The following is a 22886-nucleotide window of genomic DNA, read 5'->3' on the forward strand; positions in this document are numbered from 1 at the left end:
GATACCTGCCAACTGATTTGCCATGTTGTGGAACCCATATTTTCAGCATGTGCACAATGTGCTGTGACAGCAAAATAGTATCTCATAATTTATTTATATATCTACGCATGCATATAATTTGGTCTAGAAGGCAAATATCTGAGTTGTGCAAAGGTTAAGATTAGCACTGGTTTTGTAATAGCAGAAGCCATTTGTCTCTCTGAGAGCCTTCCAGTTCTAAAGGAAAGGTGGTTATCTTTTCAGAATGGAAAATAGTAATTAAATTGTTTGATAGATCAATTTGTACTTGGATGATGGTATGTTATTAATCTTATTTTGGACAGTTTCATGGACTTCTGCAAACCTGGATAGAATACTGCAATGCTGTGGTTTCTATTTTAAGTACTTTGGGTTTAGATTTGCTATTGATTAGTTTTTTCGTCTGAAAATGAGGTCTTTTGAGGTAAGACAGAAAAAACAGTAATTGGAGAGTGTCTGCATTAAATACAGCTTTTCATGACAGTAGACTAGTGCTGAGTCATTTGAACTGTTTTCAAGTATTAATTTCTGTAACAGTGGGATTTTTCTATAATGTGTGGCTAGATTTTAAAGCCAGATTGTCTTCAGTACATATAGGTTTATTTGTGAAGATATGTGTGATATCGTCAGGTTTATTTATAGTGAAAATAAATATTTTGCAGCTTACTAACAGAATTATTGTTTTTACAATACCATAAATGCTGGATTTATAGGGAGGTGGGAAACAGGCATGTGATCTCAGATGCTTGCTACTTTGTTTGGTTTTGATTTGTTTTCTATGCTAGGGAGGTTCAGCTTAATGCTATTCTTCCCTTGTCACCTTTTCTTCTCTTTCAGTTGGCTAGAAATCTGACTAAAGGAGGAAGGGAGGAGTTAGAAGACCCTCTTCCTAACAGAGCCTATCCTGATGCAAGTGGATGAGGGTTTGTGGTACTCAGAATCACAGTACTCGCATCCCACTGAAGTCATGCTGCTAAATCCTGTCTTCTAGAAAGACTCAGTGTCACTCAGTGTGCTTGGGACCATAAATGGGACTGAACCAGGAAACTGGAAAATGGTGGATTGTAGATTTGTTAACCCAGTAGTAGTCAAGTATGGTCCTGAAGGAGGGAATACAGCTTGTGCTGTAACATTACCATACTTTGCAAGACATGCATTTGCACATGTGAAGGTAGGAAAATACTGAAGCAAGTGTGGGGAAAAAAAATAATGTGCTGTAGAACAGGATATCCATGATTATTTTGGCTATAGTTAAAACCAATTAAAACACTTTAAAAATTGTTCCCAATTACCATATTTGCAGACATGAAAATTTGTCTGCTCTCAATTTAAAAAATTCAAGAAGTAGTCAAATATAGTCAGGTTTCATATTGTTTTTCTATGAGAAATATAACAACCAAAAGGCATTCTTACTGTTTCTGAACCACAGTAGATCTAGTTCTAAAACAAGAGTCCATTATGCTGCTGTGGACCACCTTGCAGAGGAGTCCTCAGCCTGGTGTATTTTTAAACTTGCAGAGAATAGAGAAAAGTGAAAGCAATCTAAAGAATATAATGTGCCACATAGCTTCTATGTAGGATGTTCTTCTGTTCATTCTGTTGCAAAAAAGTACAGTTGGGCAAGGCAAGATTTAAGCTTTTATATATAACTTTGGATGCTTTAGACTTGTCTGAACCCTTAAATTAAATACAGTATGCTCTGTATTAATTGTTTAAAAACTCAAACCCAAACTAGGTGCAGGCTGTCCGTAGCTCAGCTGTAATCTCATCTGCAGTAGCAAGCCACTGGTCTGCCTTAAAAAGGTCTCGTTATACTTTACAAGGCTTTAAAAAAGTAGGAGAGAGATGAAGAAAACGGAAAGTAAAATAAATGTAGATGCAATATGTTTTTGTTTAGCTGACCTAAAAGATCCTAATTCTGTCAAGCTCTGAATTCTTTTCACACACTGTGAGACATATGATTATAAATGATTTATTTTTAATCCTAGATGTATTTACATTTTTAGAACCCAATTCATGCATTTGCTGTTTGGTGGAACATATTTTTAGTATATTTTCATTACAATGATTTCCTGATAGCCAGATAAAGTTTGGAGTTATGTGGAAACCTTTTCCCAAGCTCTGTTTCCTGTCGCCTTGGTCGGAAGCTGCTTCTTCCTCCAGGTGCTGCTTCAGTAACCGGAATCTTGGCATACACACAGGCGGTTATTTTCAGTGGTTTATGCTGATATTTATTTAAGCTTTTGCTGTATTTTTTAAGGATCTCAAGTAAGCAATTTGTTTATTTAGAGGGAATTTCCAGGGTAAGCAAACCTGCTGAAACTTTATTGGGCAACTTCATAATTTCTCTGCACTGGTAAAACCTCTGCATTTTCCTCTTGACTAGGTTATTTCTGGGCTAATTAGAGTTTTCATATTCTGATGCAATCTTTAAAAGCACTAGTTAGAAATTATCAGGGAATACACACAGTCATTTTTAATGGCTATTTTTGTGACTAAATATTTTAATAATAACTTTGATAATCTGAAGTTTAATAAAATATCTCTTCATGAAAACGCAGGCTTTTGAAAATTGTCATACAATAAATCTCTTTTGGAATGATGTATATTTTTTTCCAACAGACGTGATCTTTCTGTCACTGAAGTCCAGTGAAATCCTGTCTTCACGTTCTAGTAAATCAGGACTTAATTTTTTTGAACTGTGATTATTTGAATATACCTTTGATAAAGAAAAATTTCTTCATAAAAAGACTGTTAAATCAGAGTTTATAAATGATTAAATCTTTTAGTTTTCACATGTTTTCTTTCTATTCCTTTGGAAGAAAGACTGTGCACCTAATTCATCTATTATAATTTTTTTTTTCAAGTTTTGTCAACAGACTCTCCCCAGTTGTCAGCAAAGTATAGTGCAAGAGTGCTCTGAACATCCTCCCTCATATTATCAAAATGTATTCTAAATTCCATCAAGAATAATTTAAACATTTTCGAGAAAAACTGTATTCTTTGAAGCACTCCCTGGTGTCTTGTCTTGCTTTGATATTTTTACTTAATAGGGCATATAATGAGGCAGTTGCAAGCATAAGTTACTAAGTTATAATGCACTTGAAAAGTTATTTGACTGTCTGTCTTCCATTGTTTTAATGGTTTTATCATTCTGGCTTTTGAAGGCTTTCAATTGTTTAGATAGCCAGCTTACTAATACGTTTTGACAGTATCTCACAATGTTCTTGCAGCCAAATTAATGAGGCTACAGCCTGTATGGATAGGCAACAAGATGGATGCATAACTGGTTGGCTTAGAGGGTAGCAGTTAATGGGTCATACTCTACCTGGAGGCTGGTAGCAAGCAGCACACTGGTCTTTGCTGGAGGAGGTGACGGAGTACACTCTTACTGGGTTTGCTGATAACACCAAACTGGGGGGATCAGTCCCTACTGTGAGGGCAGGGCTGGCATCCAGAGGGATCTAGAGAGGTTGGAGGAGTGGCCTGACAGGAAAATGATGAAATTCAACAGGTACAGATGCAAAGGCCTGCGCCCAGGCAGGAGGAGCCCCTGCAGCAAGACCAGCTGGGGAGGGTCTGACATCTGACCGGGGGGGGGGGGGGCGGGGGCAGCTCTGCAGGAAGGGCACGGGGGGGGGCTGTGAGCAGCGAGCAGGGCATGAGCAGCAGCATGCCTGGCAGAAAGGGAGGCCATATCCTGGGCTGTAAGAATGAAAGCATGACCGGGAGATCAAGGGAAGGGATTATCCTCGCCTACTCAGCATGTCTACATGCTGTGTCCAGTTTTGGGGCCTCCAGTACAGGAAGAACATCAAAAACCTGGAGGGAGTTCAGTGAAGGGCCGCTTGAGACTTTGATATTGTTAGTGAAAGCAAAAATCCCTGAGAAGAGTGCTTGCATACATTTTATGGTTGGGTTGAATGAGTCTACAAAAACCAGATGAACTATAGAGGTGGATAAAAGGATATTTAGTCTAAGCTCTAGTTTTTGTGTTACTCTGTGTCTTTCCTCTCTTTAGCTCAGATACATTTATGGATTCTAGTTAACATGAGAACTAAAAAGTAACATAATAAATTAATTACAGGAAAGTAAACTGATTGTATAACAGTATGAAAGCACCAAAAAGCCATCCATTTTGACAGTTTGACATCTTTCATGTTAGGTCTAGGGGATGTGTTAGCAAATGTAAACAACCAGTGTTTTCAGTTACTGTTTGTTTTTTTTTTTCTAGTCATTCTCTAATTTTTTTTATTTGTAGCCATACTTGTTCAGGAAATTTTTTGTGCATAAGTGGAAGATGTTTTAGATTAAAGTATAAAATGGTCACTTATCTTGGTGGTTGGATAGAAGCTTTAGCCACTGTGGCAGAATTTTAATTTTTAAGAAGTGTCAGTCAAGCATATAAATGATATCAGAAAACAGTGTCCTTTATAACCATATAAACTCAAGTATAAGCCATTGTAATTTGTTCCTTTGGAGTTGGATTATTCTAGTGTTTAGTTCAAACATTTAAGATATGGGGGCAGGTTTTTCCAGAAATAGAGTTTATTTGTAAATAAAAATATTTTATTAAAGTCTTTAAAAAAATAATCTATCTTAAGGTCCTGGCTTTAATAAATTAATCTTGTAATAAGAATACAGTGTCTGGTTAGCTCAGCTTCTGACTGCAGAAAGGCATCAGAAATGTAAATTAAGATGTGAAAACATGGAAGTTGTACCAAATACTCATATTGTACTCCTAGTTTTGTCTTGATTTCTAAGTCTTTGGCCTATTTGCACAGCTATATGGTGATATTTTTGCACACAAAAAAGGCTGAGGGAGGGAACACCTATAGGGAAAATCAATGCATTAAGGACTACATTCTGGGCACTGATTTTTCCCCCCCCCCCCGCCTCCATTGACCTTTAAGACCGCAGGGCAGTCCTTTTAATGACTGGAATTAGCTGGTACAGCTTTGCAGGTTCCGTTAGTTGATACAGACAGGATCCACGGGGGCAGAAGCAAGTGATGACTATAGCCTTTTCTCATGCTGAGGTGTTTGGACAAGTAGAGTTGGCTCCTGAAATTTCCTGATAAATCCTCACCTCGCTGGGGGAGACGAGGGCAGTGTAGCATCTCAGTAAGAGTGCATGTACCCAGAGGCTGCTCCAGGCTGAAGCAGACCCGACTTCCACGCTCCAGCACCTGCACAGTGAGCGCAAGGCTGGCGGGAGCACGTTGTTCAGCAGTGTTGGAGAAAATGAGGTTTTGTAGCAAGTGAAGGTTTTGTGGATGAGCGCTGCTTCTTCAGTTGGGCTTCAGAGGAGGCAGCCTGGCGATGAGCGAGGTGAGCTGTGGGTTGGCCCTGGGGCTGTTCCTAGGGATGGTGCAGAAGGCTGTACGTCAGCACTTGAGTTTCCGATTCTTAAGAAATAACTCTGCCTCCTTTTACTTCTGTTCTCTTGAGTGTCCCAGGTGGTGTAGAATTGAAGTTGCCTTGTGTTTGGGTTATCATGGCATGTCCTGTAAGACTGCATCTAATTGTGAATTAGCGTTTTTCCCTGTAGTCGTCTTTTTTTTCTGTGCGCAGCAGTGTGGTTAAGAAATAGGTGCAGTCACTAATTCAAAGGTACAATTTTATGGTGAAAGGAAAAATGCAGTAATATTTTAAGCATGTCAGGTCTCAGTGATGTCTATAAGAATTTGTATATGGACATGGACAGCATATGAGGGTATGTGGGTGATACTTTTGTCCAATTTAGGACTCCTTTTGGTGCTGGCTCTATTCAGTGTTTTATAAACATGTAAAACTTCACTTGGATTATGGAAAACATAATTCTGAATAGCTTTGTAAAAGAAACCCGTTTTTCTGTTTCAGGTTTGACCATTAGTTTCATCATCCTTCACATATGACAGCAAACAGAAACCCCACATGTAGCAGTTTGGTTTTGCTTAGCCAAGCAGCTTTTATTATACCTGGCAGAGCATGAAATCGTGCAGCAGGGTTCTTGATGTTAACTCTCTGTAACTGACTTTGGAGAACAAACCTATGACAACTCTTCAGCTAGAGTATTTTGAATTTCTTTAGAATATGTCAGCACAGCAGGCAGCTGTTGCCATTTAGCTTTGGCCAGTGACAATTTCAATAGTTAACAGGACATTTTAGACAAAATGAAAAAAACAGAGCGTGCAGTACTAAGAAAAAAGTTGTGTCTGTCTCGTATGTTGTTTGGATACTGTCTCTGTACTGGGGTTAAAAATAATCCTGAAGTACATAGAGTGCAAAACTGTCAAAATATATTATGAGAAAGACAGAAATTTCTGTTGTCAGTGAGAGCCTCTGGCTTTTATTGTTACAATTGAATAGCATTTCTGCATCATACACAATGTTGTTAATTGCTTGTCATTCAGGACTGGAGTAAAGGAGTCACTCCAAGAAACATAGTCATCATATACCACAGTGTAATTGATAATAAAGATGTGTTGACTTAAAGGAAAATGCTTTCCTTATTATACACTGACATTTTAGTTCTGAAATCTGCTTTAAGAAAAAAAATATTTCAGCTTATTTACTGATGTTTTAATGGATATTTGGTGTGTCAGTCCAGTTTTATGGCTCCTTTTGGCAACTATCACAGCTCAGTTGCTTCTGTATATGATCTGTGACCTTGACGCAGGCAACAGTGTGAATTACTGCTCTCTGGTTTTGCCTGGTTTAATAAAAATGTGCTGCATTTGTATAATAATCTCTGTAATGGTAAATACTTCTAAGGCATTTCTTTATTTTAAAATATTATTAATAAAACATTTTCCCTGGAAGACCAACGTGATGCTTGTCCTAAAAAACCTTACACTCTTTCAGCATTTATCCAAATGGATGCTATATATTCTAGCTGTGTCTGTCTGGTGTGTGAAAGCTTGGTCATTTTTTACCCAACAGTATTTGTTGGAGCTTCCCCTAATGGGTAGAAGAGCCCACACCAGCAGTTCTTCTTGCCAGCCCCATCCTTTTCATCAGCAGCTCAGCTAGCAAATTCTTTTTTTTATTGTAAGCGAAGAACTTGTAAGACCGGTTTAGAAAAATGAACAGGAAACTCTTGAGAAGGAAGGGTTCCAGTTTATGTATTCCTCCTAAAAAGCTTTTTTTTTTTTTTTTTAAGGCATATTCTAATAGTGGCCTGGCTACTGTTAGTACTTCAATAGCTACCACATCTTTTTTTCTAGAAGATGTTATTCTTCACTAAACAGCACAGTTCTTTTATTTGTACATCCTCTGGCCAGTCAGCAACTCCTGTAGGGAGGAAAGGAGGGAAGGAGTTCTAATGATATTCCATCTAATACTGCTTTCGCTGTGGGAGGAAAGAGGAGCTGCTAGAGACCCAGCATAGATACATATAAGAAAATTCAGTTGTCGCTGCATGTCAGTACAAGCTATGCAAGCCGACCCTTTCTGCTTAGTGTTGTATTAGTAATTCATGGCAGTTGGCTCTGGTTTTTTTTGTGTCAGTATCATCATCATCATCTTCTGGCACATTCTTTGCTGCTGTATACAGAGAAGAGCCTGTGTACTGAATGACTGTGTGGCGTTGTCGTTGAAAACAGAGCTGTTTACCTGTCTCCTGTCAGCTCAGGCTGCCGGCACAGCTTCTGTGGATACATACATGCACCACATGTAGGATATTATTCAAAGTATTGTTTCAGTCTGAAGGCTGACAAAGCCAGAATCTCACATGCATGTATACATATGTATGTGTATTTATATGTATGTACATATAAGCGTAGGTACATATATATCTTCCACTTGGATAATGGTGGAAATGTGTTGCAACATTCACATTAAAAGTATCACTTTGGGGTGTATAGGGTACATATAGTAGCAGAAGCATCATTATTGGGTAGCTTTTTTGAACGGGAGTCTGAAATCCCGGTTATTGATGGACAGTGCTTTCACATGTTTAAGAAAACTGCATCTTGCCTCAAGATAAATATTTATGACATCACTTTAATGTGAAGGTTGTGCTGCCTAACGTAGTATTCTTACTCTGTCAGATTTAAAATACACTTGCAAACCACAGAAGCCTTCTTTTATAACAGCCTTTGTTAACAGTCTGTCAGTATTGCACCACTTCAGAAGCTTTTAAACTCTTAGAGTCAGGGGGATATACAAACAATATTTTATTTGTTTGTTTGTTTGTTTTGCGCTTAGCTGAGCTAGATGCTGAACATGCACAGAAGGTTTTGGATATGGAGCACACCCAGCAGATGAAGCTAAAGGAGCGTCAGAAGTTCTTTGAAGAAGCCTTCCAGCAGGACATGGAGCAATACCTTTCTACAGGATACTTGCAGATAGCAGAGAGGAGAGGCAAGTTCTAAAATACCTTCTGTGTAATCCAAAAACTCACAACGTGGAGAATATTGTTGAGGGGTGAGAGTAAGCAGCAGTTTTAATGCTTACAGATGAAGCATTGCAGTGTCTAAATTCTTCCTCAGTGGAACTGGAACTTCAGATAAGCTCTTCAAACAAACTTGGGGTTCCAGGGCAACCAGACACCTTAGAAAATCCATCATGTTCTCTGTTCTTTGTCTGAGGAAATGTGAATCTGGAACAGCACTTTTCTCTGCAGCTGAAGAGTGCATCTAGCTCAGTGTTGCATTTCAAAACGGTTCCCAGGTAGTAGCTATTTCCATTGTCAGTGTAACATGCAAAGTATGTGATTAGGACATGGGAGATCAGATTAAGCTCTCTCCTCATTATGAGATGACTCAAGTCTGGCATCTCCTGACTAGTTAAAGCACAAGAATGCCATAGACTACAGATAGTTCTGTGTGGGAGGTATCCATCTGTTGAGCCAAAATGCAGGGATTGTAGGACTAGAAAGAAAGCAAGCAGGAGATTACATCACTTGCGTGGCAGGAAAAAATGTAGAGATTCTGTCCCTACTCCAAGACAGGTTCTGCTATCGTTTGTAACAGCAGAACAGAGAATAAAACCCAAGATTTCCTTTTCTCTGCATGAGTGCTCTACACACCCAACTGCAAGACGTGCTAGATTGGTTGTGAGGGCATTCTTCTGAGAAGTGGGATGTGTAAGTCTAAAGTCCTTTGGTCTAGGAAGGAATTGAGTTTGGGTCGCCTGCTTTCTATATATAAATAGCCCACTTGGGCAAAAAGTGGGCATTGTCACTGGCTAGTGCTGGACACACAGCTCTGTTAGAGGGATAGGGTACCTAACCCGGTGAACTTCAGCACTGCAGTATAATGCACAACCCATGTATAGCAAAGAAACTGTTTAATTAAAGATATGGTCCTGCAGTACACGTAAAACTAGAGCTATAGTATATTTGGAAAAAAATCCAATCAAATTTTAGGATTTCATCTTGTATGAAGGCTTTTAATATTATAATTGTTAAATTTAGATAAACCATTAAACTGTTCATTGTAGTATTTGATGTTATACATGCAGCAGCTGGACATAAAATCTGAGTACCCTTGAACTTACTTGTTCTGTGTTTGAATGTTTTATTGTTCAAGGAATAAGATGCTCATTCAAGTATTCATCTAAGTATTTCATTCCCTTGTGAATTGTCAGCATTACATTGACAATAATAAGTAATTTGCTTGAGTAATTAATAATGTGAAATCCCCATGCTGAGAAGATATTGGGCATCAGCCTCGTTTTTCCCGCCTGCTATCATTTGTTAGACTAACTGAATGAGGAAGAAGAGTGGCTGCTCTCTGTTAACATTAATCCTTACTTGTGAATTTTCATGTCCCTTGTATATTGACATTTCATGATTGTTTGCTTAAATGTGTTTGTTTTTCTCTCAAAAGACTTCTAGTTGAGAAAATTGGAAAGGAGTGTTGCAAAATGGAAAGTTTCAATCTTTGCCCCTGAGACCCACCCTAGCATTTCTCACAGTGCTATTGCTGTAAATATCGTTGCTAAAAATGTTTTGGTTTACAAAACCAGTAATGGACATTAGTTTCACGACAGAGGTTGCACAGAGTACTCTTGGATTTGGGCTGAGATTGCCGCTGAACAGCTCCTGTGGGTGTGCTCCTTCCATACTACTTTAGTTATTACTAATGCATACAATTATAGCAGATATTGAAGGCTTTGTAGGTAATAACATCACGTAGCTGACTGTCAGTTTGCTCACTGCACTATTTTTACTACAGAACCGATTGGAAGTATGTCCTCCATGGAGGTGAATGTGGACATGCTGGAACAGATGGACCTAATGGACATGTCTGACCAAGAAGCACTTGATGTCTTTTTAAACTCAGGAGGCGAAGACAATAATATGCTTTCTCCCATGCTGGGTATGATACTAGTAACATCAGAGTGCTTAGAGAGAAAGTGATAAATCACCAGAATCGCTCCAATTTGTAATGGATTATGTTATCTCATAAAACATTACATTTCAAGTAGATTATTTTTCATTAGTGGTTTTAAAAACATTAGCATTTAGTTGTGGTACAAGAGAGCTTGCTGCAAAACTACTTGGTATTTCTGGACTGTCTTTTTTCATCTACAGTTTCATGTTCTAATTGTCATGGATGGATAGGTGATGTGTTACATACTGCTTTTAAGGTGCATTTTTCTCTATGTAAAGTTAATAGGGGATGTTTTAACAAACATCAACAGAAAGTTTGCGGTAGTTAGGTTGGGGGGTTTTTTTAAACTGTTTTCTTAGAATTTGTCCAGACTTTTGGCATTTTGAAGTAAATTTGGACCAGTTGTAAGATCTTCAGTGAAAGATTCAGAGACATGGTCAACCCAGCAGTTCATATACGTAAAACATGACAGTGTTCTGGAAGCTTCTGAATAGTGATTCTGACACTGCAGCTTTTTCATGTAGCCTTCTTACTTCTAGTAATGTTAGTTAAATTGGATTAAATTAGTCTTAATCCAAAATTTTGTTTACATGTTCTGATGAACAATAGCATATTTGCGCTTTGTCGCATTGCAGCATGATGAAGGATCTGTGTAAAGCAGGGAATTAGTACTACTGGATACTTTATCCACCAGGGAAGTATGTTTTCTTAACTAAAAACTTCAGTACTAAAGCAGCTTTTTCCCAGAAGAGCCAAAATGAGTTTTCTTGGGGGAGATGAAGCTCCTTTAAATGTACTTCTGATTTCCTTTGAAAATACAGGTTGAAATATTCTTTATACAAGTACTTACAGTAAAGAAACAGTATACTTTACATATCCCAAAATATAGGATAGGATTTAAAGAAAAATGTTAATAATATCCTAGGGTAATTTTCTTCCTCCCTGTGTAAAGGTGATTATTACCTGCTGTGAGCATGAAAAGCTTACATTAAGTAGTCAAGGCACACTTGACTACTAAAGATTTTTATGTTTTACTGCAAAAACTAAATTCAGATGGCTGGTTTTGGATAGGCAGCCAATCAATGCATTATTACAGTTGATCATTCTTTGAGGATGCAAGTAGTTACAGAAAATATTTTTCCCTTGCTGGGTCTTTGGCAGATGTTGGACCAAGAAGCTCGTGTCTTAACAACAAACAGTGTAACTGGACTATCTAAGGAAGTGTAAAATCTACGAGGTGTGGCTGTTTTTTCCTAAATAGGTGTAAAACTTATTAGCCTTTGAAAAAATACATAATTTATTTTGTGCTAGAACGTATTACAGTGTGTATGTATAGATAGCGTATATATATATTTATTATATATATGCACATACACTGTAATACAAGGTACCAGTGCTGTAGTGTTCTAGCACTGTAACCTTAATGCAGAGGTTAGATAGGCTTGCAGCAAGACTTACTCCTCCACAGTTACAACTACTACAGTGTAACAGTCCTGTGAACCTTGCTGTGTGGTTCCAGGCGATTCTTTCCCTCCTGAATTAGAAGGGATTTTTATGCTTGGTCTAAGGACTTGGCACCCTCGGATCAAGCCAAATATGCAATAGTCTTCGTTTTTCAGAAAAATTAGATGGCTTAAAGGTAACTCTTCCTTTTGCTGTCATTGGAGAACTAGGTTGGTCAGGGCAAGACTTGTTTCACAATTTTCCTGAACACGACAGAATGCAGGTAAGTTATTTTAGTAACTGGTGAAAATCAAAATCAGCTGAAGACATTAAAACATTTTCAAATTTGTCTTGCTATAAGCCTTGCCAGCTTATGTGCATTGGTTTTGCAACATTTAATGACAGTAAGTGGAATGGAAACATTTACTTGCTCTGCCATTCCAGGAGACTCTTCCTCTGTGTGCGTTGTGTAAATGAATCTAATGCATGCTGGTGTGCACAACATAAAGACAGGTGTCTTTAAACATGTTCAGTATAAATCCATGTACTACCCGAAGAAGGGACTTGGTAGACCTGGTAGTCACCCTGGACTGGCACAGTACCTTGGAGTGGCAGGGTGGTTTCAGTCCAGGCAGGCTGGTCAGCTGTCAGAGTTGTGAATGTTGTAGCACATCTTTATCCACTTGTGTTTAAACTGGGGACCTGCTGAGGTCACGTTCTTCCTTGGAGTTCCTGGGTCCCAGGGAAGCTAAAACAATGTCACATACAGGACTACTTGCTGTCCAAGTTTAGGTCCAGAATTTAAGATTGCAACTAGTCAGGGCAAGAAATGTGCCACAGCAACGGTTTAGTACAAGATTCTGTTGCCTCTGGATGATGTTGTGACTCTTCCTTGTTAAATTTTAACTCGGATACTTGGTAAGACTATGAGGACCAGTAGTGTGAATGGCTCTGCAAACTGCCTTAGCAGAGATAAGGTGTAGTGATCAGCTCGTTTCCATCCAACCCTCCTGAAACAGTTTTTTATAAAGTCCCACAGGATTTTAAAAGTATTCTCCCACTAATGTTACTCAGTGCTGAAGCTGGATGCCCTGACTATGGAGGAACACTTGTTAGGTAGAGAAGGAAGAATGGGATTTGGCAGATAACATAGAGCGTTCACAGAATCATAGAGGTTGGAAAAGACCTTGAAGATCATCCAGTCCAACCATTAACCTAGCACTACACCACATCCCTCAGTGCTATGCTGACCCAACTCTTTAAACACCTCCAGGGATGGGGACTCCACCACCTCCCTGGGCAGCCCATTCCAACGCCCAACAACCCGTTCTGGAAAGAAATGCTTCCTAATATCCAATCTAAACCTTCCCTGGTGCAGCTTGAGGCCATTCCCTCTTGTCCTGTCACTTGTTACTTGGTTAAAGAGGCTCATCCCCAGCTCTCTGCAGCCTCCTTTCAGGTAGCTGTAGAGGGCAATGAGGTCTCCCCTCAGCCTCCTCCAGACTAAACACCCCCAGTTCCCTCAGCCGCTCCTCGTAGGACCTGTGCTCCAGACCCTGCACCAGCTCCGTTGCCCTTCTCTGGACACGCTCGAGTCATTCAATGTCCTTTTTGTAGTGAGGGGCCCAAAACGGAACACAGGAATCGAGGGGCGGCCTCACCAGTGCCGAGTACAGGGGTCAGATCCCTTCCCTGTCCCTGCTGGCCACGCTATTGCTGACACAAGCCAGGATGCCATTGGCCTTCTTGGCCCCCTGGGCACACTGCTGGCTCCTGTTCAGCCGGCTGTCATTCAGCACCCCCAGGTCCCTCTCTGACTGGCAGCTCTCCAGCCACTCCTCCCCAAGCCTGTAGCGCTGCTGGGGGTTGTTGTGGCCCAAGGGCAGCCCCCGACATTTGGCCTTATGGAAACTCCTCCAGTTGGCCTCAGCCCATGGCTCCAGCCTGTCCAGATGTTCCCCTATTTTAACTTGTTATTTACTGCCAGGAAGTGTCCAGAGAAGAGGATCTAAGATAATTTTGAAATCTGAACTTGCAAACTGCAAGCAAACACCATTACACTGAACTTGCTTGTATTTTTTTTTGCACAGGGTATGGAAGAAGCATGATCTTAAAATCCCATTCCTGTGTACTTGAACTATGGTATAGCTTCACCAAAGGAATGCTTTCATACTGTGGGCAAGAATTTGTTTTGCTTCTGCATCTTGATTTTTAGTCAAAACTGGAGATTACTATTATTGCCTGTCTCCTAGCTACTTTTTTTAAAATTTTACCCAGGTTTATATGTGTCATTCTGTAGGACAGTTTGTCTCGAGGATTTTCCTATTGGTGACAATTCTCAGCATGTGCTGAAGTCTGAATGGGCTTGATAGAAGTCAGAGTTAGGAGGATTAAGTGGTCTTGGGTAACAGGTGAACTGGACATCAGTAATGTCTCTGAACAGTCAGGACTGAATACTCCTGCCATCTTGGCTTACTTGCTGTCAAGCATTAGCAATTCTAGAATGAGTGAGAGACATACACACCATCAGAAACAGATTAAAACCAGCCTGTGGCCTGTTACTTGAAATCAACTTCAGGCAAGCCGAAAGGCAGCTTTGAGTTTTGGGAGAGGTTTTTTTAATGTTGCTTTGCAAAAGAAGCAAATCAGCCTGAATGCAACTCATTAACCAGCGTTAAGGTCAGTTAGTTAATACACTGACTTTTCAATTCACTTGCTGAGCCGCAGCTTGATTTTTGTTGTTGTTCTTTTCCCAACTATAAGGGCCTGACTCCAACACCTACGTGAATGAGATAAGTCTTCAGGTTCCGAGCCAGTCAGAATTACGACAGAAACTATCTTCACTGTCATCAACCTGTACCGAATCTGCCAGCCAAGATGCAAGTGAAGGAGAGTCTCCAGTTATTCAGTCTGATGAAGAGGAAGTTCAAGTGGACACTGCTCTTGCTGCTGTAACTGAAAGAAAGGGTGCTTCAGATGTTAGTGATGAAAGTGACTCTCAAACTATTTGAATCTTAAAACCATATCCTTTAAGAATGACTTCTGAATGAATGAACAAGTGAATGAAGAGCTTGCCTGTGTAACAGTTTGCTAACCAAGCATAACAGCCAGATCTTTTTACTTAGTAATACTGCCTTTTTACAAAATTGACAGTCATGTGGAGGTTGATTTTAAAAAAAAAAAAATGCCTAAAGCACACACACTTTAACAGTAGTCTTGGGGCTCAGGGGAGCAGTCAAACTGTTGTATATACTATGTATAAGAAAATTAAAGGGGAAAAATACAAGTTACTTTGACCACTAACCTTTAAATGGCTGATGGGAAATACTTAGACTTGATGTGTAATACTGAACCCAAATTGTTCCTTGCATGTTTTCAGCTGCTGCAACTGAAGATTTAAGAGCCAAACCAAAATGAAAAATTTTCTACTCTTTACTACCTACTGTCTGCCTACTGCCTTTGTCTACTAATGCAGCAGTGTCTACTCTCTCACACTTCCTCTTCAGGACCAACTTAGTTATCGTAGGTGTTAAGGAAAAAAAAAAAACTGAGAAGGAGGAGATGCATATTGAAATGTTACACTCCTCATGGAGCAGATATCTTAGCATTGTATAAACGTACTCCTCTTTCAAGATAAAATAAAGTATTTCTATCCCAACCATGTCTTTTACTTGATTACCCAAATAGTTTATCCATGACAGTGAACAGAAGAGACTAATTCAGAAATCAGAGGGGAAAAAAAAAAAGGTCATTTATCCTGAGCACCAGTGTAATTTACTTTTCCATGGTAACATCTGTTTTGACTACACTGATGCAAGCCAGCAATTTAAAGGAAATAAACCTGAATGAATTATAAATTAAGCGTGTACATTTATAAACCTTAAGACTTACAGTCATCATCACCTTACTGCCATTTTTTTCTGCAGCTGTTTTTCTCTCAAAATTAAGGTCTGAACATGTCTAATACCTGTTTCTTGTCAAGTCTCACACTCTATTTGCAGGGATCTCCTCTCCTTTGAGAAGGCTCCTGGCTCCTGCTCTTCATCTTGGAGGGAAGGAATGTAATCGGAGACAGCGTAAGTAAAAGGATGAGTTGTGATGTAGATCCCTTCCAAAGACCTGCCCTGACAAAGCCAACGGTTGGCAGTGAGGCACATCCTTCTGCTCGCCAGCTGGGAAGCAGCCACTTTCCTTAAGGATTTGCTCTGTCATCTCCTGTTACCTGACAGAGTGTTTCCTGACCCCTCTCTGGGACATGAAACCTAGAAGCTCACTACCTACAATTAGATATTTACTATTTAACAAGGCATCTGTTGAAAGAAATTTTTCTCAAATGAGCTTACTTTCCTCACTTTCCAGAAGACAGACAAAATGTCCAAAAAAGTTTTGTTTTTTTATTAAACCTCGTAGTACAAACCTGGAAAGTAAACAAAAAACTGGCAATAAACAACATGAAGTCTTTCCTTACAAGGAAAGAGAGCAGAGCAGCGCTAATAAATTAAATGTCAAACTGTAAGCCATAGTCAGAAGTTTACTGTCAAGAGGGAAAAGTACACAGCAAGGCCATAAAAACCAGACAACCACATTTGAAAACACTTGACTCTGTTTATGTTATTGTTAAATATTCCAAAACAGTTCAGTTCTTCTGCAACAACAACCAACAAATTGTATTATAGGACTTTCCTGACAGTCACCACTGGCAAGCTCAGTGCAATATGGGTAGCTACGGTATTGTTGAATTCAATTACGAAACAAAACAGTTTGTGAAAACATTTTCCCTTTTTTATTCCACACATACTGTACACACAACCAGAAAAGGGCAACAGCTACTCCATTATTATTTTTTGTTGTTGTTCAGTGATGTAAGCAGCACTTATAAATGTTACAAGAAAAACCCTGTAAGCATCCAATCCAACCGATGAAGAAAGTGAAACGTAAGGCTTTTCTTCATCTTGTCTCTTTGCCATCCCTCCCCCCACCCCAAGAAAAGGCTCAAGTATTTAAAAAAATTTACAGGCATATGTACAAAAGGTGTGATTTTTTTTTTTTTTTGTTACAACATGAAGAGAAAAAATAGACAAGATGAAAGCAAATGCATTTTCACATTCAAAAGAAATATGCAGACCTGCTAGTGGCTCTAAATGTGATCATATAATGAAACAAATTCAAAACAAAAATTAATGCTTGACTGTGTAAAGGTGTGAAAAACAGCAGTGGAATGGAAATGGAATGTTAGAAAGATTGCACGTCTATGACAAAAGAAGCACTTATGGCTTCAATCACTTTTTTCTTTTTTTTTTTTTTTAAAGGATGCTATTGAAGGGTTTTTGATAAAGTAGCCAACAGCACCAAAAAATAACAGAATGGATTTCCTAATGAAATCAGGCACAGTTTTCCCTCACGTGACTCCTCAAGGCAGGCAGTCTTTTTTCCTCTTTTTTTTTTTTTTTTTTAATTTTTATTTTTCCCCCTCAAAACAGATGCATAGTGATGTGCTGGTAAAAGAGAACATACTCCAAATCTCCTCCTTTTGCCTACAGTTAGGAAACAAAGTCCATCTTCAGCTGCCATAACCTCCCAAAGAAAGTGTGTATTCTCCAATTTAAAAAATTACAAAACTCATCTTGCCATGACAGAATAAAAGACATCCGAAGTAAAGCAATTTCTTTCAAGTTTTTGTCTCCTATCCCTTTTCTCTCTAGAAAAATCTGCTCACATGACTGGAGAACAAATTATAAAACACATCAAACTTTAACCTATTCAAAAAATGGGTTAAAAGCCTTTTTTTACAGTTATCAAAAAGGCTTTTTATTTTTTTCAGCCATAGGGACAATACAAATTAATATTTTATTAGCCCCTTGCCGGTTTTAAAACAGTGAACATACGGCAGTTTAAAAAAATCAGACTGCTGTATCTATCTATTCTAAGTACAAAAAAAAATTCAACAGTTTAATGCTAAAACAAAATTAGTTCTCTAAAACCAGAAGAAAATCTTCTTTAGAGCTAGTGCAAAGACAGCTTGTATTCTACAGCAAGTACTCCAAACTATGGTATAATAATTACAAAAAATATATATAAATTGACAAAATGAGAGTGTTGGCATCTTCAGGATTAACTTGAAGCACTTTTGGATGAACTGGAGGATGAAAGCCTAGATGATGGCACGTCTACTGTTGCTCTCTTACGAGGTCCTCTTTTTGGTGTAGGCTTGCTGATACAGTTCTCAATGCTGCCATTTTTACCAGATACTTTTCCACAGATTTGATTGACTAGACTGATTATTTGTTCCTGTTCAGGAAGTGGAAAAAAACAAAACAAAAATTAGCACCTGCTCTTTCTCCAGACACTTCTGATGGACAGAGAGGTAGTGCTGCCTTTTTAACTCAACAAAGGGAAAACAATCTATATTATTTGGAAAATGTGCAGAAAATTGGTTCATATACTACTTATTCCCAGCCAGGAGTTGTATAAAAAGTACTGTGTAGTAGTGCCCTCACTGAAGCTTTCCCCCCCTCCAAACAAAAAGACAGCAGAACTAGAAATGTCTGAGCTCTGACCACTAAGCAAGAATAGAACAGCTGGGCTGCAAAGTTACTTCCCTAGGGTCAGGAATGTTCTGCAGATACCATGTAAAAGCCACTGCTGAACAAAGTTATAAATGGCATGAAATTAAATCCACAGTAACACTGCTTATAATTTACTATTTACAAAATAGTTCTTTAAAATTTAACAAAAAGATCCCACTTTTTCCTTGTGACATTGTTGTCATTGTTTACAGGATGCTACTTCTGTTTAATGCTTTTTAGGATCTTTGGGTGTCCAGGTTTTCTGAGCCAGCACACATAGAACGCAGAAAAAGGGCTACAGGCCCATGGCACTGTGATCAGTAAGAAACAGGAGTCCTTGAACTGCACATCAAAGTGTCTTGGCTATACTGCCACTCCTAATTCCACTGCATGCACAGATTTGCTGGGGGTGGGGGGGGAGATTTTTCTGAACTGGCTGTCTCATCCTAGTGAGAATGTTGAGAAGTTATTTTTGTGCAAAGTTGGAACAGCTTCTTAATTAAGTCTGCATAACAGGTAAATAGGTATAACAAGTGGCATTTGATACGCAGTTTATCTCTGTCCCCAGTCACAGCCCTCCAAAAAAATGCTGCAATAATAACCAGGCATGCAGTTAGTATCTTTCAGAAGTGTAGAAATTTTGTGACAGTTTTTTTACATTTGAAAAAAATAATCATCATCTTCATCCAGTGTTGGAGAAGAGGTTTACTTGCCTTTCCCAGCGCAGCCTAAAATATCTCTTTGTCATTATAAAACTTAGCAAAGTAATTATGGTATGTAATTCTGCTGGGAAGAGTGGCTTTGAAAACCTCAATAGAATTCAATAGAATCTGTGCAAACATAGGACCGAGTAATCTCAGGAATAAGAGAAATGCATTAAAATTTCTGAATAACTTCCTGAAACTTTACAGTATTTATCACTTTACAAAGGCAGCTTCATTGTAGTCTGGGCTTCATAGGTTGTGCTTCTTCATACCTACAGTACCTGATACCAGAACAATTGAAAATGAACAAAGCCACAAGGGCATGATCTTCCTCAGACCTACTTGACCCCTTTAGGTTTTTCCCCGTACCTCTATGTGCATGCATCAGAAACTGCTGAGAAGCCTGTCTCAAAAAGCTACTTGTCCCAACACTGATCTTTAAGAGCTGGTTTGGTAATTTCTCCCACTGCTTCACTAACCCAGTTTGGGCTAATAGTAAAGTGCTCCCCCCCTCTATTCCCCACCTGTCCCCTCACTCACAAGGGAGAAGTGGCACGAACTAGGCAGGTAAAGAGCCACTGCTTGACTGTCCTGCATCATAGCATTAGCCCAGAACCCAGGCACTGTCCTAAATCACCAACTTGAGTTCTGTGATGATTCATCATCACATTTGCTTGATCTCTCATCTACAAATACTCTACTAGTTTGCATTAAATAAGGTTCAGGCCACATCAGGATGAACTTTCAGTTATCAACAGAGAGGTTATCCTAAGGTACAGAAGTTACCATAAATTATCCAGACAAAGCACAGCCTCATGTTCTACAGCATCCCAAAGCGTTAAATGGCTTCTCTGTTCTGTAACGCATATTCATGCAGTTCATGCTTCAGGTTTCATCTTTGTAATCATATTTCCCACTCTTTCTTTTACTTAGATCATAATAAAGCACTTTCTTCCCACACCAGAAAAAACCCCAAGCAGTCTCCTGAGGTCTTGGTAGGACAAAGGCAGAGTTAAGTCTACTCCCAAGTTTTCGGTATCAAAGCGCACCAGCATCACAAAGCTCTATCGTACAGACCTCATCGTAACGGTACATCATTTTCAGTCCCCGACAAGACTTCTGTTTTTCCACATGCCGCAGGGCACACTCCAAGCAGAAGACAACGTTTTCATTCTCCTGTACAACCTATATAAAAATGCAGGGGGGGAAGGGGAAGAAGTGCAGTAAGCTCCAAACTGTAGCTGTGTTATGCACACAGTATCGAATTATTGTCTGAATTACTAAACCTGTATTTTACTACAAGTTAGTGGAAGGAGGCGTAAACAAGAAGCATTACACATTATGAAATTATTCATAATGTGTAAGAAGAAAGTACATATCCCTTTCTGAATGCTAATGTTGGCAAATACATGTGATTTTTTGAAAAAAACCCCACCAATAGTAATGAAGGCCAAATCCAAATTATGATACACGCATAAAGCTTTATTGGTATCTAATACTCAGCCTAAAGCTTTCTTGAAGGCAGCCATTTCCTGTTACTTTAAATGCTGTCTTGAATAAGGATAAAATCAGAAGCTTAGCCACAGGATTCCTCGGCTACCATCTCATTCAGAAGAGGTCACATTTGCTCGGCTGGCTACCTGCCAAGCCTACACATTCAGCTTGGAATCTGACAACCAAGTTGACTTTTTGTCCCTTACCACTGTTAAGAGTGACAAGGAAAAATCCCTCAATTACACTTGCTCCAGAGCAAATGGACCAGAATTAAGAGGGTTTAGTTGGTTGGTTTTTAAAATAAACTCATTTTGGAGTTACTTCAAACTACTGCTGCTTAAGCAGCCGTCTGCAGACATGTATAACTTGAGTATGTTCTATCATAGGGAGGGAAACCGCTACATCTGATCATTTAATGGTTACAATGTATTTCCATCAAAAACCTAACCTTTATAACCAAAATACCCCAAAAGATGACAGAAAAAAAGGGGTGAACGTGGACTCCCATGCACTGTATTATGTTTAGTTAAATATATGATCTTGGAATTAAGTGGTACATAAGGTGGTGGGAGGAGCTTTTGGTATCTTTAATGAAATTAATGTATTTCTGAGTGTTCTGCACACAGCCAAAAACCTGAAAGTGTCACCACAGTGGTTAGCACACCTTCAAAAGCCAGTAGGTAATTACTTCAGTAAAGAGAAAGTTTATGGCATGACTTCTATTTTTGAACAGGCAGGTTGGCAAACAGCAGCTTAGCTTGACAGATAGGATACATCTACCCTGCAATTTGGCTTGCAGATAAATTGTCGCAGCACGGGCTGTAGCTGCATGCCTGAGACTCAGGGCATGTATTCAAGTTGCTAGCTCATCCCAAGAACTGTTCTGCCATGACTTACTACTACTGGCAACCTGCAGGTATCTTTGTTACCCCTCCTAGTGCAATGCAGACACACTCACAGGTGTCCAAGAGTGGCTGAGTGACTAGTTTATCCATTCCTTCGAGCAGGAGGGAAGGTAGCTGACACCAACCGTTGTCTTCTGTCACCGCTGCCCAAGGCAATAAATGTTCTGACATAACTAAATCGACATCTCTGCATCCTGCGTGGAGGGTGTGAGGTGACTCTGTAGTCATGTGCTGCCTCTCGAGTACTTCTCGTCCATTACAGTACGTTAGAACTGGGGGGATGGTACCCCAGCAGTGGCAAAGGACTCTACTCACCATGGAAAGATAGCACAGGTGCTGACAAATCTGACATCTCCTCTCTGACGTTTCTAACTGCAACCACTTTCGAGGCTTTTTCTTTCCATCCATCCCCGTGCTGCTGCTGTCGTGGCTGCCATAGCGTGCTGAAGAATGGAGACCTGCCTCGTAAAGCTGCCGCCGCTGCCTCAGCTCCGTGTCCCTGTGAATGTTTTATGCAGTTAGACATCAGCAGCGCCTCATACCACCACAAAGCCATGTACAAGCACCCTTTTACCACGATCGTCACTGAAACCTTAGCTCCACACAGCAAAGCCCTGAGTGGTGTTGGAGGTTGGTGCCATTGCCTACGCATGGTGAGAGACAGCCAGCACTGCAGAAACACTGCCTAAATGCAGAAGCTATCCTCTCTGGATTCTAACAGCGACCACTGTATCAAGCCAGTGGTTCTCAAACTGCTCCACAGAGAACTGGGGACTGCCGAGTACTTCCTGGAAGTCGATGGTTGCTCAGGGACATGTGGAGAGTCGGGAGGTGTGGCTAACATGACTGTCATTTCCTGAAGTTGCCAAAAGCCACCTTGAGGAAGAGGAGCCGTTGCTGTCAGGAGTAACATAGCCACCTTCATCAGGAGGCAGAGATGAACCAAGGACCTGCTGCCATGAGGCACTTCAGGCAGGAAAGGGGGTGCAGGGCAAGTGATTGTGCCAAAAGACGAAGATCTTGCTGTACACCCAGGGGAAAAAGAGGAGATGTCAATTAAGAATAAAGACTAAGCCCTCCAGCTGCCCTTCACCCATGGTGTGTGCAAGGTGGACAGTACTTCCTATGCTGAACTATACAGCATTAGGAAAGCAGGTTGGGTTGGAGATGAGTGGAAGACAGCAAGTGTGGAGTGAGCTGAGCAGATGGAAAGGAAGAATAAAAAAGTTCACCACCAGACACAGCTGAAGAGGGGTGGAGAGCCAAGCTAAGCAAATGGCATGGGCAAACTGAGCAACCAAGGCAGATCAGGAGAGGAGGCAGCAGAACACACAGAACAAACAAGCAACACAAAACAAAGGAAAAAAAAAATGGCATAGTGTTCCATTTTGGTTGGGTTTTTTCCCGGTTTTGTTGTTTGGGATTTTGTTTTAAA

At 39.8% G+C, this 22886-nt stretch overlaps 2 protein-coding genes across 5 annotated transcripts in view; one reads left to right on the plus strand and one right to left on the minus strand.

The window, feature by feature from the left end:
- The window catches only part of DTNBP1 (dystrobrevin binding protein 1), a 69299-nt gene extending 53936 nt beyond the window's left edge, over positions 1-15363 (plus strand). For all 4 annotated transcript variants that reach the window (XM_074899721.1, XM_074899722.1, XM_074899723.1 and 1 more), the window contains 3 exons: positions 8208-8363; positions 10181-10324; positions 14546-15363. In XM_074899721.1, coding sequence (XP_074755822.1) covers positions 8208-8363; positions 10181-10324; positions 14546-14793 — 548 coding nt within the window. In that variant the 3' untranslated portion in view covers positions 14794-15363. The remainder of the gene's footprint in view (positions 1-8207; positions 8364-10180; positions 10325-14545) is intronic.
- Positions 15364-15882: 519 nt separating this feature from the next.
- Positions 15883-22886, minus strand: part of JARID2 (jumonji and AT-rich interaction domain containing 2) — a 225390-nt gene continuing 218386 nt past the window's right edge. Inside the window, exons 16-18 of the mRNA XM_074899720.1 lie at positions 21767-21950; positions 20130-20237; positions 15883-18070 (exon numbers count right to left, since the gene is read on the minus strand). Coding sequence (XP_074755821.1) covers positions 17894-18070; positions 20130-20237; positions 21767-21950 — 469 coding nt within the window. The 3' untranslated portion in view covers positions 15883-17893. The remainder of the gene's footprint in view (positions 18071-20129; positions 20238-21766; positions 21951-22886) is intronic.

Source organism: Athene noctua, chromosome 2 (assembly GCF_965140245.1).
Source record: "Athene noctua chromosome 2, bAthNoc1.hap1.1, whole genome shotgun sequence".
NCBI lineage: Eukaryota > Metazoa > Chordata > Aves > Strigiformes > Strigidae > Athene > Athene noctua.